The sequence below is a fragment of the Rhineura floridana genome, chromosome 5 (assembly GCF_030035675.1).
Source record: "Rhineura floridana isolate rRhiFlo1 chromosome 5, rRhiFlo1.hap2, whole genome shotgun sequence".
NCBI classification, from domain to species: Eukaryota; Metazoa; Chordata; class Lepidosauria; order Squamata; family Rhineuridae; genus Rhineura; species Rhineura floridana.
The window spans coordinates 26,693,728-26,708,958 of record NC_084484.1 but is presented as its reverse complement, the minus strand read 5'-3'; the positions used below and the strand labels follow the sequence as shown (position 1 = coordinate 26,708,958).

Sequence of the window (15,231 nt, the reverse complement as noted above, 5' to 3'; positions counted from 1 at the left end):
TAAAAAAAATCTGTATCGCTAGCTATTAAATTGTTCTATTTTTGTTTTGCTGGTATAAAGCCTTTCAGTTAAGCATATGCATACATTATAAAAAGTGTCTTACTAGTTAAAGGCAGCAGTCCTCACCACTGTTATACATGAATAATTGTCACTGAAATCACTGAGGCATTCATGTGTGTAACTGTATGTAGAAATTTATTGGAACCCCAAACTTTTCTGCATGTTGCTGAATCTTGATGTGGATATTACTTAGGCCGTTTTATTCCTCCTACAGTAGATAAATGAAGTCAGATGAATACATCCAATGTAAAAAGAATGCAATGTACAGGTTTAGAACACAGAACTTTAACATTAATAAATGGTTGAAAATAGATATACAAAGAGAAGAGCACAAAATACTGATGAGGGTGTCAACTTGAATTTTATTTGTTGAGAATAAGGGCATGGTTCAGCAAAATTTGAGCACCTTTAAATCATACCTGATTCCACAGGGGAATATGTGCTTAACTTTGGCTGGATCATGCCCAACATTTTTAACTGTAATAAAATTATCTTCAAGTGAACATTATGTTCACTAGGTGTTGCTTCAAGTTCAGTGTTATGTACCTGAGGAAAAATCATGAACCATTGACTGCTTCAAACATACTTTTCCTTTTAAATTTTTACATTTTCCCTGTAAAATAACACACACAGAATTCATGTTCATTTTTATTGGTAGTAATGTGAATAAATGCCACCTTCATGTCAACCATTCATTAAACCATTTTTCCTACAACCCCCTTTTGCTGAATTGACCTATGATGTATTTGAATTAGAGTCCCTTTGTTGTTGCATGTCTTGTCTTGGTGTCTTCATGTCTCATTCTCCTTGTGTGTTTGCAGTACTTTAATGCTAAAAGCAGCGCAGCAACAAGAGATGCAAACTACATTAAGTGTACCTTTTCAGCATTGTGTCCTCATGCAAGTAAATTTACTGAAAAATAATTGCTGCAGCTTATCATTTAGAGGGTATGGATCAGTGCCCCATAGTCATATCTGCCTATACATCACATGGAGCATTGCAGGAAAGTTTGTATGAATTTTCATCTGGATGAGGCAAGGGCACATATGACAAATCTTTCTAAACATTATCAGTGACATATCTGACAAAAAAAAAAACACCTGGCAGAGGTATGGCCTCAGGAATCTTTCCAGGAGATTCAATTTCTTTCCATTTGGCTTTCATTACAGATGTGCTGCTTTCATGCTTTTACTTAATTTTGCTGATTTGATTGCAACCTAATTCTAACCTGTTTTATGTTAACCATGTTATGAAAGGGTCATATCATCTCTTAAGATCACTCAGAAATAATTACCTTACTTCAATAAGATGATGGAACCTAGAAAGTTCCATTTATTTATTTATTTATTTGTATTTGAAATAGAGAATAGAACACACTTGATGAGAATTCAGGCTTTCAAAAACAATTTAGATTGATAAGACTTTAAAATTTATAGCAGCCTTCCCAAGCTTGGTACCCTCCAGGTGTTTGATCTACAACTCTTATTGTCCCTGAACAGTTAGCCATGCTGGCTGCGGTTGATGGGAATTGTACCCGCAAACGTCTGGATGGTTCCAGGTTGGGAAATAGCAATATTAAGCCACTTTATTCTAAGTTTCAACTGGCTAAAATGTGTATTGCAGCTGAAGAGAGGAAAGAAGGCATTCTTCAATTGGTGGCCAAAAGGGCAATTTTTCACTTCCAAAATAGCAGTGCAAAATTGGGTGAACTTCTATGGGTGTATCCTACTTTCTGCCTTCTAGGCAGGAAGCAGACTATCTCAGAAGCTCTTCAAAGCTCCAATCTGCGTTCTTTGCTTTACCTTCAACCCCCCTTTAATGCTGGTCAAGCACCCAGGAGAAACACGATACATTGTAATTGGAAGATAAAAGAGACAACAAGTAGCAACTTGTTCTTCCACAGGCAGGGATGAAGTCACCAGTCCTTACAGTTGCTTCATGCCAGAAAACTCTGCTCCTCACACTCCCTACTGGAGGAGAAATAGTAACAGCATGTACGGTAGGGTGAGCCACCTTCTCAATACCATTGTTGCTGGGGTGGGGCAGGGTTGAAGGCGAGGTTGGGGTCACATGGGTGCACCCTTCCCCCCAGTACCAGTTGCAAACACAGAATGTATATGTGGGGGCAGCTATTACTAAAGTAAAGAATTCCCTTCGACTTCTGGCTGAAATTGCTCTTTATTTGAATTTATATATACTGCTTTTGTCACAAGCGAACTCAAAGCAGTTTACAAACAAATAAATAAGTCACATCATTACAAATCAAACCACAATTAACATAATTAAATATCAACAATAATCAGTAATAAAATATAAAACCATACTATATCAACAATATCTATAATAAAACTACAAAATGAATACTCCAAAGCAATCTAACAAAATGACAAAGAACTAGAGAAAATTGTGCATTTCCATCAAACAGTAAACTCCTTAATTTGTTACATATGTCTATGGGAACAAGTGTTTATATGTGCTTCCTACATGACCCTTAAACATGCTTGTGTGAGAGATGGAAGTTTTACCCGGACCAAATCCTTCACTGTTCTGGAGATATGTCTAAGAAAATTGAGGAAATCATACCCTCAACAAAGATTTAGGTTCAGTAACAGAGTATCCATTTATTAATGACAAGTGGAAAAACGGAGTTCAGTTATATTGTTAATAATACAGTACAATATACAAACATGAATGTATTGGTGCAGTTCATCTAATAGTCTTTACACTTTAAGGTAAAGAGTAGCTATACTGAAAAGGAGGTGGAGCACCTCAATTGGTATGAAACTCCAGGAACTTAGAATAGAGATTCAAAGTTAGCTATCCAAAGCCTAAATGGGCGTCCTTGCAGCTCTGTTTGTGTATGTAAGTCAAGACCAGAAGCTAAAAGTAGGAATTCTAGGCCTGTGTATTTCAGCTCTTTTCAGAAACACACTAGACTTTTTCATGCAACAGGGAACTCCTTACCTAGAGCTTCTAAGTTTGGTTTCCCATGTTATGCTATTCCTTGAGTGCAAAGATCACAGTTGCAAACGGAAGAAAGATATGTGTGTTAAGGGACAAAAATCTGCTCTTTTTCTAGCTATTTGAACTTAATAGAAATGTATGGAAGGGGAGTATAGTGACATGGGAGTGATAAAGAAGAAGTAAGGAGGGGTCTTCTGCAAGGAAGTAAGGTTTTAAAAATCCCTCCAAGATGAGCACCAAGATTGCCATTCTGCCTCTGTGATGTGTTTGATGTTACTTTCTGGATTGTCAGAGAGTTTGGAATAAACAAATATTATGTACGCATGTCATGAATCCCTAGCTTTTCAGTAAAATCTGTATCTGAAAGGAGGAGGAAGTCTGTTCTTTAGGACCAAGACCAATTTTTCAGTTAGGAATTTTAGTCTTTCTATAGCCAGTTCTTGTCCTAGCCTCCTGGAGTCTGGCAGTCTAGTATTCAAACTCATGTCATGAAAGGGAGTAAGGGCCAAAGAGGGGGTGATCCCAGAATGCTACACTGCTTATGCCAACTTGTTTGTCAGTATATGAACCAAAGAATAGACTTCTGTGAGCTGCCATGCTTACAGAGCTCACCTTAAAAATACTGTCCTTGCTTGTGATCATGTCACCACATAGGGTTTCAGAACTGTGGGCCTTATTTGCCAAGAAAAAATTGCTATAACAGGCAGAAAAATCATTAAGTGTCCACCAAGACCCTCAGCAATTTTCACACACTCTGTTGGGGGGAGTTTGGGAACCACTGTGTTAGATAACAGTCCTTCTTCCTAGAACACACACAGTGATTGTGGTAACCTTCTGTTCCCAGTCTACCCATTTAGGGGAGAAGTGGCACAAATTGAATGTAAGAAGGGTTCCCAAATTGTTACTAGTTTAACTCAAGTGTATGGAATGTTTGGCCCTCCAGATGTTGCTGAACTACAGCTTCCATCATCCTTGGTCATTGGCCATGCTTGGTGAAGCTGATGGGGGTTGTAGTTCAGTAACACTCGAAGAACCAAAAGTTCCCCACATCTCGCCTAACTCCTGAGTTTTAGCCAGTGAGCTTCTCATTGTATTCTTTAGACACCCATTTCTTGTGAACAAATGTAAAAGGCCACATAGTTCTGGTGACTTACCAGGCACTAGGTGAGGTTCCATCAGGAAGTGTCACCAAACACACCATTTCAGTAGCAGTAATTTCAGCAGCCTTAGGGGGTTCATTCTCTAAGGATGCATTTGGAAGTAGGTTTGTGGATAACTCACCCTATGGGTTATTGCTTTTATAATTCCTGAAAGGGAAAGATTATCCTTTGGCTACTTTTAGGAGATAGGGAATTTAGTTAAATCTGACCTATTGCCCAAGGCAGGAGACTTGTGACTTTAATTTGCGTAGGTGTTCCTCTGTCTTCCCCTTCAGTTTTAGTTCCTGCCTTTGCCCTTTGCAGATGTGTTTTCATATCCTCCTCTGTTCTGCAACATTCTCGGCTTTTTCTATCTTCTCCATTCTCTTTCATTACTTCTTGTTTCCCTTCATCCTTCTATTGTCCTCCCACTTTAAAAAAGCAAACCTTTCCTGCTGTTTCTCCTTTGTTTTCTTACCTTGTCCTCTCTCCTTGCCACTGCATTGGCCCCGACAGACAAGAACTAACCCTGTCAACCTGATCAGCCATGAATAAAAAAAGGGCACAAGGGAAGAGATAAATCAAGCGCTGCCTCCAATGCTTAGAAAGCTTCCTCCATGAAGCATGTGAATCCTGTGCAACAGCCTGTTCCTCCAGAGGCCATTCAGCTTCACCCCACAACTCCTAGCCTTTCCTGGGAAAGGGATTTAGACCACAAGGAAGAGGCTACCTCAGCGGTCCAGTGGAAAAAAATTCTGTTTGTGGGAGTTCCTTATTGATCCTCCAATAGTGTTACTTCTCCAATTTGAATTTGGATTGAGGTATTTCATGTGGTCAGCAGAGGCCCTCATTGGGCAACATGGGTGAGCCATTAGATAATCCTCTAATGAATCCTAGCTTTAATCAAGGCTTGTCGTTTTCCCACCCAAATGCTGCACACCTAACTGAGAAAGCCAGACAGGCAAGTCCATTGCCTGCTATATCCCAAGAAGTAGTGCAGATTATGAAGGAGGCTTCACTTGGTGACCTAGTTAAAGAATTAAGAGTGCAAAGGAAAGTCTAAAAATAACAAGTGCAACTGTCATTCAACTTCTGTAACCTCCATGTCCTCTTTGAACCCTCCCCCCTTTGCTATAACTAACAAAAAACAACACCCCATATAAAGAAAAGCCAAAACAAAGCCTCTTAAGGAGCACTCCCAGACCTTTTTAATATGAATCACCAGACCCATTGGCCACACCTAAAGGCACAGACTGCAGTAAAAACCTAGCTCTTGACTCACAGCCCCCTAGTGACTAGCCAGCACCCCTGCCATCCCCCTTATGTCCCACTCATGTTCCAGGATCCTAACTCCAGGGTGATAAAGAAGAAGAGCAGTGGGGCTCAATGTTGGAAGACAGAGGTAATTGCAGAAACTAGGCTGCTAAAGGAGGCAGACTACCTTCCTTTAATTACTAAACCCATCTCTACTCCAGGGTTAGGAACACCAGATCCAACCCTGGTGCAACCATCTCCCAAAGGAGCTGCTGTATTGCCACCCACAAAAGTTCCCCAGAAACCAGCAACACTCTCTGAGTCATTCAAAGAACTGATACTTTCAGAATGGGCAGCTCCTTTTAACAAGCAAAAAGTCTAATGGCCGTGCCTTTTCTTACTACAAGTTAGATCAGTCCTACATGAACTTTATCAGTGTCCCTGCTGTGGACCCTCCCCTTATTTTCATGATTTCTAACGTTTACTCTTCTGAAGGTGCAGAAGTGACTCTAAAACTGTCAGGATAACAGAAGTCTGAAGTAGTTCTAAAGAGGAACTTTATTTATTAAATTTATATCCCACCGTTTCTCCTAGAAGGACCCCAGCCACAGAAAGTCCTACTGGGCCACAGCAACCATGTCTGTGATGATTAGGGCCAGGCTCAAAGAGCTCAAGATCCTGAACTAGACACACTTAAACTTCATAGAGTTCTGGCTAAAGTAACGATAGCCCAGGAGATGATAGTGGATGCGTCTCAGGACTCCCTAATACTCACACTGGGTACTGTATGTGTACCCTCCATTTGCACACCTGGCAAGAGTCCTGCACAAAATAAGAGCAAGCTACAGCCATCCTAGCGGCATCCTAATGGCCCAGGAGGTTCTGGTTCTTGTAGCTGCTACAGCTAGCTGCCAATCTCCTCTCACAGGGACCTATTCACCACTCAAACATAGCTGAACTTAGCTGCCTTGAAGTTAAATAGCAAAGGTTGCAGAGCACAGGGTACCCAGTACTGGTAGTCAACAGAATGAACATTGAAGGGGAAAGACGAAGTCTATGCAAATAAAAGTCATGTGTTTCCTGCTTTAGGCAGACAGGGCATGATTTAATCCATTACTGGCAGGCTCAGTTACTTGCTAGAGAAGCCCCAAATTTCCATTCTACTTCACTATTTTATTCTATTGTTCTTCCAAGTTATTGTGTTCTTACCCACTTTGTTGGTTTGTAGTAAGGACTGAGGTGTTCTGGCTTTGCCAAGCTCAACCTGGGAGGGCAGGGACTGCCACTCCCCCCATGAAGCTGGAATTGATCCTGTCTTCAGTCAAAATGAATTTTATGTATTTAAAGCATTTGTGTCTTGCATTTCCTTTTTAAAAAGCCCAATGCAGCTACCAGTAGGCTAAAAATAATCAACACAAAATAACTAAATATAGCAGAATAAAAAAAGAAAGGTGGTTGTTAAAATAGTTAAACGTTGTCCAGCAATAAAGCATTAACCGCAGCAAGTTAAAACACAGATCGTAAATAAGCACAGGAACAGAGCCATGTGCATCCCCAAACCCTTCCTAAATGAGAAGATTTTAGCCATTCAGTGAAAGATGTTGCTTTCCCAGAAATGGAAGGCTGCCTTATGGCGCTGAGAACTGAAAATCATAGTAAATATAAAATTCTATTTCAAATATACAGAGCCAGTGATTATATCTGTAAATTTCCTGCTAAAACCTCTAGATCTATTTACAGAAATTGTATTTTTTGTTAATGTTAGTAAAAAAAAGGGGGGGGAGAAAAAAATTGAGTCCCATGTAGTTAAGGACCAAAGCATTTCTACTTTAAAGACTCCACTATTTACTTTTAAGATGCTGTATTTCAAAATCAGTGCATGTAATAACAAATAGCATGCTTAAGTACTAGTTTCTGAGAAATAAAGCATGAATACTTTTTGAAAACTAACACTGCTTAAAAAATCATAGTTGAATTTACTATCTAGCTGTGGTGCTTCATTGAAAATTATACACAAAACTCGAACAGTCCTTGGCCTTAAAGCTTGTTTTCTTGAATGGAAGCTGTCTATGATTTAAGTGTTCTAGTATACATATATTTTTGCTATTTTCTTATACCCAATTCTAAAGTCTTTTGTTCCCAGTCCACTCATATGGGACTTTCTTTTTAGGTCATGGTAAACTTTGCTCTCATTTTCAAAAAGAAACAATTCTGAAAAATATTGAATAAAAATGTTTTATTAATCACTTGCACAGCTAGTCACCCCTTCCCCTTTTAAAAAATATTTGGTTGAACTTCCCATGATTCTACCATACATTGCTTGGTAATTTCTGTGTCTTGTTATAAATTAATACCTATTTACAAGATTGCAGACAAGTGCAAGCTTTATCAATATTTAACTTTCAAATAGACTGCATTCAGCACTTTTTAGAAAGTAACAGGTTGTAGTTTTGACTGTTTTGCCTACTACAGGTGACCAACTGAGTGCCATACTGAATTCCATTCAGTCACGGCCTAGTCTCTCAGCTCCTTCCATCTTTGATCAAGCTGCAAAACCTCCCTCTTCCCTAGTCCACAGCCCATTTGTGTTTGGACAATCCCTTTCCTTCCAGCAACCTCAGCCACAGCTTCAGAGTAAGTCTGTCAGCCTTTCCTGCCTCATCAGCCCATTTCTGAAGCTTTTACTATTGCTTATTATTGCATAACAATCTTAGTTATTTACTATCTACTAATCATCCATCAGTGCACCCTCTGGTTCCCCCCCCTTTTTTTATTTTGGCTTTCCATGACTTTGAAGCAAACACCAGTCTTCCCACAATAATTGGAGACTGCAGCTCTGACTTTTTGCGTATGTTCTGTAGTGTTGATAAATATATTTATACAGGTTTTTTTAAAAAAAACATTTGGGATTTTAATTCAGTGAAATTGTGTCAAATGCTTGTTGTAACACTTTAAAATATGCATAGGTACTCCTTGAGCTGTAGCACACAAGCCTAATGCAGTTATTTGACATGGATCCATTTCAGTCAGGCTTCAGGCCTGGACATGGGACTGAAACGGCCTTGGTCGCCTTGGTGGATGATATGAGGAGGGCATTAGATAGGGGCAAATGCACCTTCCTTGTCCTCCTGGATCTGTCAGCGGCTTTTGATACCGTTGACCACAGTATCCTTCTGGACCGCCTGAAGAGGTTAGGCATAGGGGGCACTGTATTGCAGTGGTTCTGTTCCTTCCTCTCTGGTAGGTACCAGAGAGTGGCATTGGGGGATGAGGTTTCAGATCCTTGGCCTCTCACTTGTGGGGTGCCACAGGGTTCCATCCTCTCCCCGATGCTGTTCAACATCTATATAAAGCCGCTGGGGGCTATCATCAGAGGATTTGGGCTGCAGTGTCACCAGTATGCGGATGACACGCAGCTCTATCTCTCATTCAAATCTTCACCGAGGTTGGCTGTAGAAACCCTATCCAAGTGCCTGGAGTCGGTGAGTGGCTGGATGGGAAGGAATAAGCTGAAGCTGAACCCTGACAAAACCGAGGTACTGTTTGTGGGAGACAAGGGAAGGTTGGGGGATGTTGACCTGGTGCTCAATGGGGTACAACTGCCCCTGAAAGACCAGGTCCGCAGCCTGGGGGTCATTCTTGACTCCCAGCTGTCCATGGAGGCTCAGGTCTTGGCTGTGAGCTGGGCGGTGCTGTATCAACTCCATCTGATATGGAGGCTGCGCCCCTACCTTCCCAACCATCTGCTCCCATCTGTGGCACATGCCCTGGTCTCCTCTCGCCTATACTACTGTAATGTGCTCTACGTGGGGTTACCCTTGAAAACGGTCTGGAAGCTGAAACTGGTACAGAATGTGGCGGCTCGCCTGATTAAAGGCAGCCGCCGGCGAGATCACATCACTCCAGTGCTGAAGGAGTTGCACTGGTTACCGGTTGTTTTCCGGGCCCAATTCAAGGTGTTGGTTCTGACCTTCAAAACCCTATACAGTTTTGGCCCAGTCTATCTGAAGGAGTGCCTCCAACATCATCAGGGATGCCGCACAACAAGATCAGCCTCAAAAGGCCTTCTCTCTATCCCACCAGTTAAAACAGCTAGACTGGTGAGAACTAGGGAGAGGGCTTTTTCAATTGTGGCCCCCATAAATGCTAATGTTAATGTTAAAGCTGTAATTGCTGAAGTCCTCCCCCCCCCATTTCTCCATAAATGACATACTGTGAGAGGCTTTACCAGTAACACAACAATTCTGTAAGATTATCAATTTCTTTCATTTAATTGAATATTGTTGTAGTATCATGTTGTAGAATTGATATAGTTTTAGTATCACCACTCCTTTAGCTAATATCAGATTGTTTCAGCGGGCTTATCTTGTAGGTTAATAGTATGTTCCAGTTGCTCTTCCCAGTTAAAATTTTCTTCACAGCTAGATGATCATATACCTTTAGGCTTTAGTTTATGCCTGTTTTCAAAAAGCTGTTTGTCTGCTCTGAAAACTGGTGATGCCTTCTTCCCCTCAATTGGGAGCACTAGAAGAGACTGACTTGTGTGTCAAGGTAAGAAATACTTCAGGACCGAAGATCTTCCTTCAGTTTGCCACTTGATATAGACCTTGGGAATTATAACTCTACTTGTAAATAGCCAACACAGGTTTGTGAGCATTCTTCATCTGCTTATTTCCCTGTGCCTTGAGATACCTTGGGGTCATTATAGATTTCAGCCCTAGAGAGGCCAAAGATGTATAGAAATTGGTAAGAGTACAATCAGCCATCTCCTTTGGGAGAGTAGTCCAGAAGGAGCCTCCTCTTCACTTGTTTTGGTCTCTGGTTATCAGAACCCTTAAATATATCAAGGCACAAAGGCCCAGACCCTTTCCCATATGGTCCTCTGTCCATTCATTCACTGTTTAATACCCTTAGAGAGCTCATCCAGCTCAACAGCATGGAAAGGAATGTCAGGACTGAGAAGCATTTTCAGAAAAAGGCAAGAGGAAGAGAAGCCACAAAGAAAGAGTGTTGATCCCTCCTCCTTGACTTAATCCAAGTGCATCATGTGGTGTTAAAGTGCCTAGTACGAACATTCTTCTGCAGAGGAGAAGGGAAGACCCAGCTAGAAGGCATTACTTCCTGTGATAAGGTGGCTAACACCTTCTTGAGTCCAGCACATCCCATCATCTGTCTTGTGGATGTAACCTTCTGTTATTGGAGGTTATTTAAGGCAGCAAGGGAAGATGCTTGCTTTCCATTAGACCTTGTTTTGAGCAGGCCATTAATAATAAATTGACTGATAAATGCTAGTCACTGTGTTATATAGTCTATCTTTAGCTCCATAATGTGGATTTCCTTTTTTCTTAGCCTCAAAAAAATGGGCTTGGTCACAGCTGCTATTTCTACTAAGAATGCAGCAATCTCACGCACAGGCCAAACCTCGACAGATTTTAATGATCGTAGAGCTGAGATCATATTCTGTGGGTCAGGTGAGGTGGGGCCTGAACTCTCAGTTCTTTGCTTGATTCTTCTTTACCAAAGTCACATTCTACATGGGGAGGAAGTCAGGAGAACTCCATGCCATTCCATTTCTAAGATTGCTCTTTTTGTCTTCACTGCATTTCTCTACCTCACTCTTAAGTGTCCTCTAAAATGTGAGCAGACATGGCATTCTCTGGCAGGACCAACTTGCTTCTTCCCCAATATTAGGTTTGTTGGAAAGAAAAAGGCTGCAACTGTTTCTGGAAACTTGGCATCATAGCTATTGGATTGTTCCACAAGGGAAAATGGCTTAGAGCTGAGGTCAATCACAAGGTTCTAAATGTCAGAGAATCTATCTAAACAGCGAATGATTCTACAATCTATTCAAAACATAGTTAGTTCCACTAATATAGGAAGTTATGGACCATCAAATGCAAAAAAAGAAAAAAGCCTTTATTTGATAGTCATCTTCGACTCTAGGGAGAGTGGCAAGGCAAGGGTGGTACTTGACCTTAAGTTCCTCAGCTGTTTAATTCCATGATAATGCTTTCAGGCTGGAGACTAGCATCCACTGTAGCAATCACCCAAGTGAGGCAATTTCCTCTCAGTAATCTGTGCATCTCTGTCAAATTGGCATATCAGACTCCTTCAGTTTACCTGCATAAGGCCACACTATCATTATTGCAGTTTGCCATCTGGATTTAGTAATGGGTTTATTAGAGGCACCAAGACCCTCTACAAACGTTCTGATAGTCTTGTACGTTCGAAGATTTCATTTATAGTTCCCTTAAATTTAATTGTTGTCTTGTTGCTCTCATTCTGTACATAGTTTTTTCATCTCTTTCATCATTCTCACGTAGAATACTGTGGCTCTTTCTGATAATAAAGATGAACTTCAAGATTATAGAATTTGGATGCTTTCAAAGAAGATTGGAAAACAAGGCTGTGAATGGTTACTAGCCACAATTTCCATGTTTTACTTCCACTGTTGGAGGCTGTATGCCTCTGAAGGCCACTTGCTAGGAAACACAAGTGGGGAGAATGCTGTTACTCTCAGTCCTGCTTTCAGGTTTCTCACAGACATCTGATTGGCTACTATGAGAACAGGATACTGGAATAGTTGGGCCACTGGCCTGATCCAGCAGGCTTTTTTATGTTCTTATGTTGACTTCAGAAGAAAATGGCCAGTGCTCTCCACTTGAAACTCTGTCTCTTTAACTCTTACTATAATCTACCATTGATCCTCAGATTTCTCTCTTATTTAGAAACCTCAATAAAATGTAAAAGGTCTTTTGTAATTGAAATAATATATATTTCATATTTTGCTAGAACTCTGGCTTTTGATGTAACACTTGAGGAACATATTTTTGTGAATAACAAACTTTTAACAAAATTTCTACTGTAATGGTAGTGACTTGTCTAACAGTTTTCCAATATATCTCAGTTGCATCAAACAAAAGGAACTTATTTGGCACCAAAGTGAAGGGAATCACGCTTTTGTGTGATACCTTGGAAATATATTTATTGTGACATGAGGTTTCATAGACAAGAGCCTATTAACAGCACATATTTAATGTAGGATCTTGCCCTTGGCTCCCCTGCTGCAGACCTGAATAAATGCTATCCTCTGAAACACATTTGCATTGGGAGGAAATGTGAATTCCCCTTCAAAATAAGAAACAACTTCAGGGAAAAAAAATTCCTCAGGACTGCAGCTAGGGAGGAAAGTATTAATTTCCACTTCTGTGCCTTTTCTGATTCTCTTCGGTACCATCCCAGTCCAGAAAATGCAATTTGCCTTGTAAAAAAATAGCACCTGAGATGGAAAGACAGATTTAACATCACATGTTAAACAGAATTTGGTCCTCAGTTGGTGAGGGTAGAGCATTCAATATACCAACCTGCTTATGTGGTAATGAAAAAGCACAGTACCATTTTGCATTTTATGGCATTAATGTCTCTTGGCCAAGTTACATTGCAGTCCTGTGTATGTTTGCTTGGAAGTAAAAAACATTGTGTTCATTCTGGCTTACACTCAAGAAAGTGTGCATAGGATTGCAGTCAGTCTGTGCTCCTATTTTAGGTTAAATTTATTTCCTACAATATGTGTACAGGTACCCTTTGTGTGTCATGTTATATAAGAAGTCTTACAAATTTATATTTCTGTAAAATAAGATTTTAAATTTTTTTATAATTGCTCTCATCTAGAGAGCATTATTACATATGCACATGGGCCAACATCTAAAGAACTATGGAATCAATTATTTGACTCCAGGGAGGCTCTAAACTTGTTTATAGCAATCCCCTATACAGCATGGCAAGCTGGTTTTGAAATGGTGTTTGTTATGGCATTAGGGAAAACAACCAAAACCCTGAGAGAGCACCACTGACAGGCCAAAAAAAAAAGTGTGTGTGTGTGTGGAGGAACTCCAGGTGCTGGAAATGTACTGGATCATAGGCCCAATGCATTTGGAAAATTCCATCTTCGAGCATACTGTAAATATACAGAGAGCATAAATTGGATAAGGGATAAAAAAAATACCAGATAAGAAAATATAATATGTTCTCATAAACTTATATTAGACAAATTATTTATTTATTTATTAGATTTGTTAGTTGTTTGCTACCCAAAGGTCTACAAGCAACTAACAACATTGTTAAAAAAAATACATCATACCATGAAAACAAAACTATAAAATAACAACCCCTATACTGTCCCAGCAGACTGTTGTTAGAACAACCTAATCACGTCTAGCCACTCTAAATATAAGAGAAGTGGGTGGGCACATTACTTGTCCGAGCATTCTCTAGTACTTTCCAGCTTTTGCTGTCTCTTCTAGCCATTTCAGTAGAGGCTGTCTATTCCAAGGCCTAGGTCTGGGCTGGATACCAGTGAGGAAACCTCATCAGTTGTGGGGTGGGGGGCAGGCTACATTAACCTCACTAAACTCAGAGTTTACAGAGGCTTCTGGAAATGTCTCATCCAGGATTTTCCTACACCCTTTGCCAACATCTGCAACCCACTCTTCTTCCTCCCAATCTTGCCAAAGGTCCACCTTGGGATCCATGACAGAAAGTGCCAGGTGGACTTCAGTGAGGAGCACATTCCACAGATGGGGAGTCACAACTGAAAAGATCCTCTCCCTTGTCACCGCCCTCTGAGCCTCCCTCAGAGAGGGGACCTGAAGAAGGTACTCAGAAGAAGATCGTAAGAGGCTGGGTACATTCATATCAGGAGAGGCGTTCCAACAGATATTGGGGTCCTGATCTGTAAATAACTTTATAGGTCGAGACCAGCACTTTTGGGCCTGGGAATGTACAGGCAGCCAGTGTAATTAGAACAAAATTGGTGTTGTATGATTTGTTCGCCTTGAACCCGTCAACAATCAGGCAGCCACATTCTGAACGAAACTTCTGAACCATTTTCAAAGGCAGCCCCACATAAAGCACATTGTAATAATCCAGCTTTGAGATTACCAGAGCCTAGATTACTGTGGCCAATTTATCTCTGTCCAGATTATCATGTTTCATTTTTCTTAAGTTTACTATGAACAATTAAGGTGTAATGACATACATATCAATAATATGTCTAACAAACCAAATTAAAAATAGACTCCTAAAAAAGAAACAACTCTCCAGAAGTATAGACTTTGCAGCTAACAAAAAGCCTGATTAGTAAGATACAAAATATGTTACGCTGCTTCGTTGAAAATCTAAAGCCTTGAGGCTAGACAGGAACACTCTTTTTCATAAAGCTCCAAAAAGTACTGCGAATAGAATAAATATGTTCAGCCTACCATCAAGTACATTTCTAGCACGTGGAGTTCTCCCCCTCCTTTTTTTTTTTTTTTGGCTTTGGAGTCAAGTGTTAAAAGAAAATGAGCCAGAAATTCCACTGCGTATATACAAGCTAGTGGTGGCTGTGTGGTTGCAATTGGAAGTTTGTGTGCATATAGCAGGCTTTCCCGATGTGCTTTCTACGCCTCCACTGCCGCACAAGCAAGGAGAATTTAAATGGTTGGGGTTTTTTGCAGTGTAGTTGAGGTTCAGGCAGAGTTAGAAAAATATGTCACTGTACTCACAGATCTGAAGATGCCATATGAGGCTCTGCTTGTAGTGGCTGGGATAAGCTTTATCCTTTTCCTCAGCTTCAGGTGTTTATCTTGTTCCTCCTGTTTGTATCTACCACTGCTAGCAGAACTGAGGAAGGAGGGGCTACTTATGCTTAGAGCACAAGAGAAGGTTCTAAGTAAACCAGGCCTCCTTTAGAGAAGACCTCCATAAGCCTAGAATGAGAAAAGAAGTTAGTCCAAAAGGGTATGATATTCTGACTGTGTTTCACAACATGAAA

The 15,231-nt window shown here is 40.5% G+C and overlaps 1 protein-coding gene across 22 annotated transcripts in view; it reads left to right on the top strand.

The window, feature by feature from the left end:
- The window catches only part of MYCBP2 (MYC binding protein 2), a 232,347-nt gene that overhangs the window by 152,721 nt on the left and 64,395 nt on the right, over positions 1-15,231 (top strand). For 16 of the 22 annotated variants that reach the window (XM_061630039.1, XM_061630037.1, XM_061630046.1 and 13 more), the window contains one exon: positions 7,890-8,051. The exons of the other annotated variants lie outside the window; for them this stretch is intronic. In XM_061630039.1, the coding sequence (XP_061486023.1) occupies positions 7,890-8,051 (162 nt within the window). The remainder of the gene's footprint in view (positions 1-7,889; positions 8,052-15,231) is intronic. 22 annotated transcript variants of the gene reach the window in all.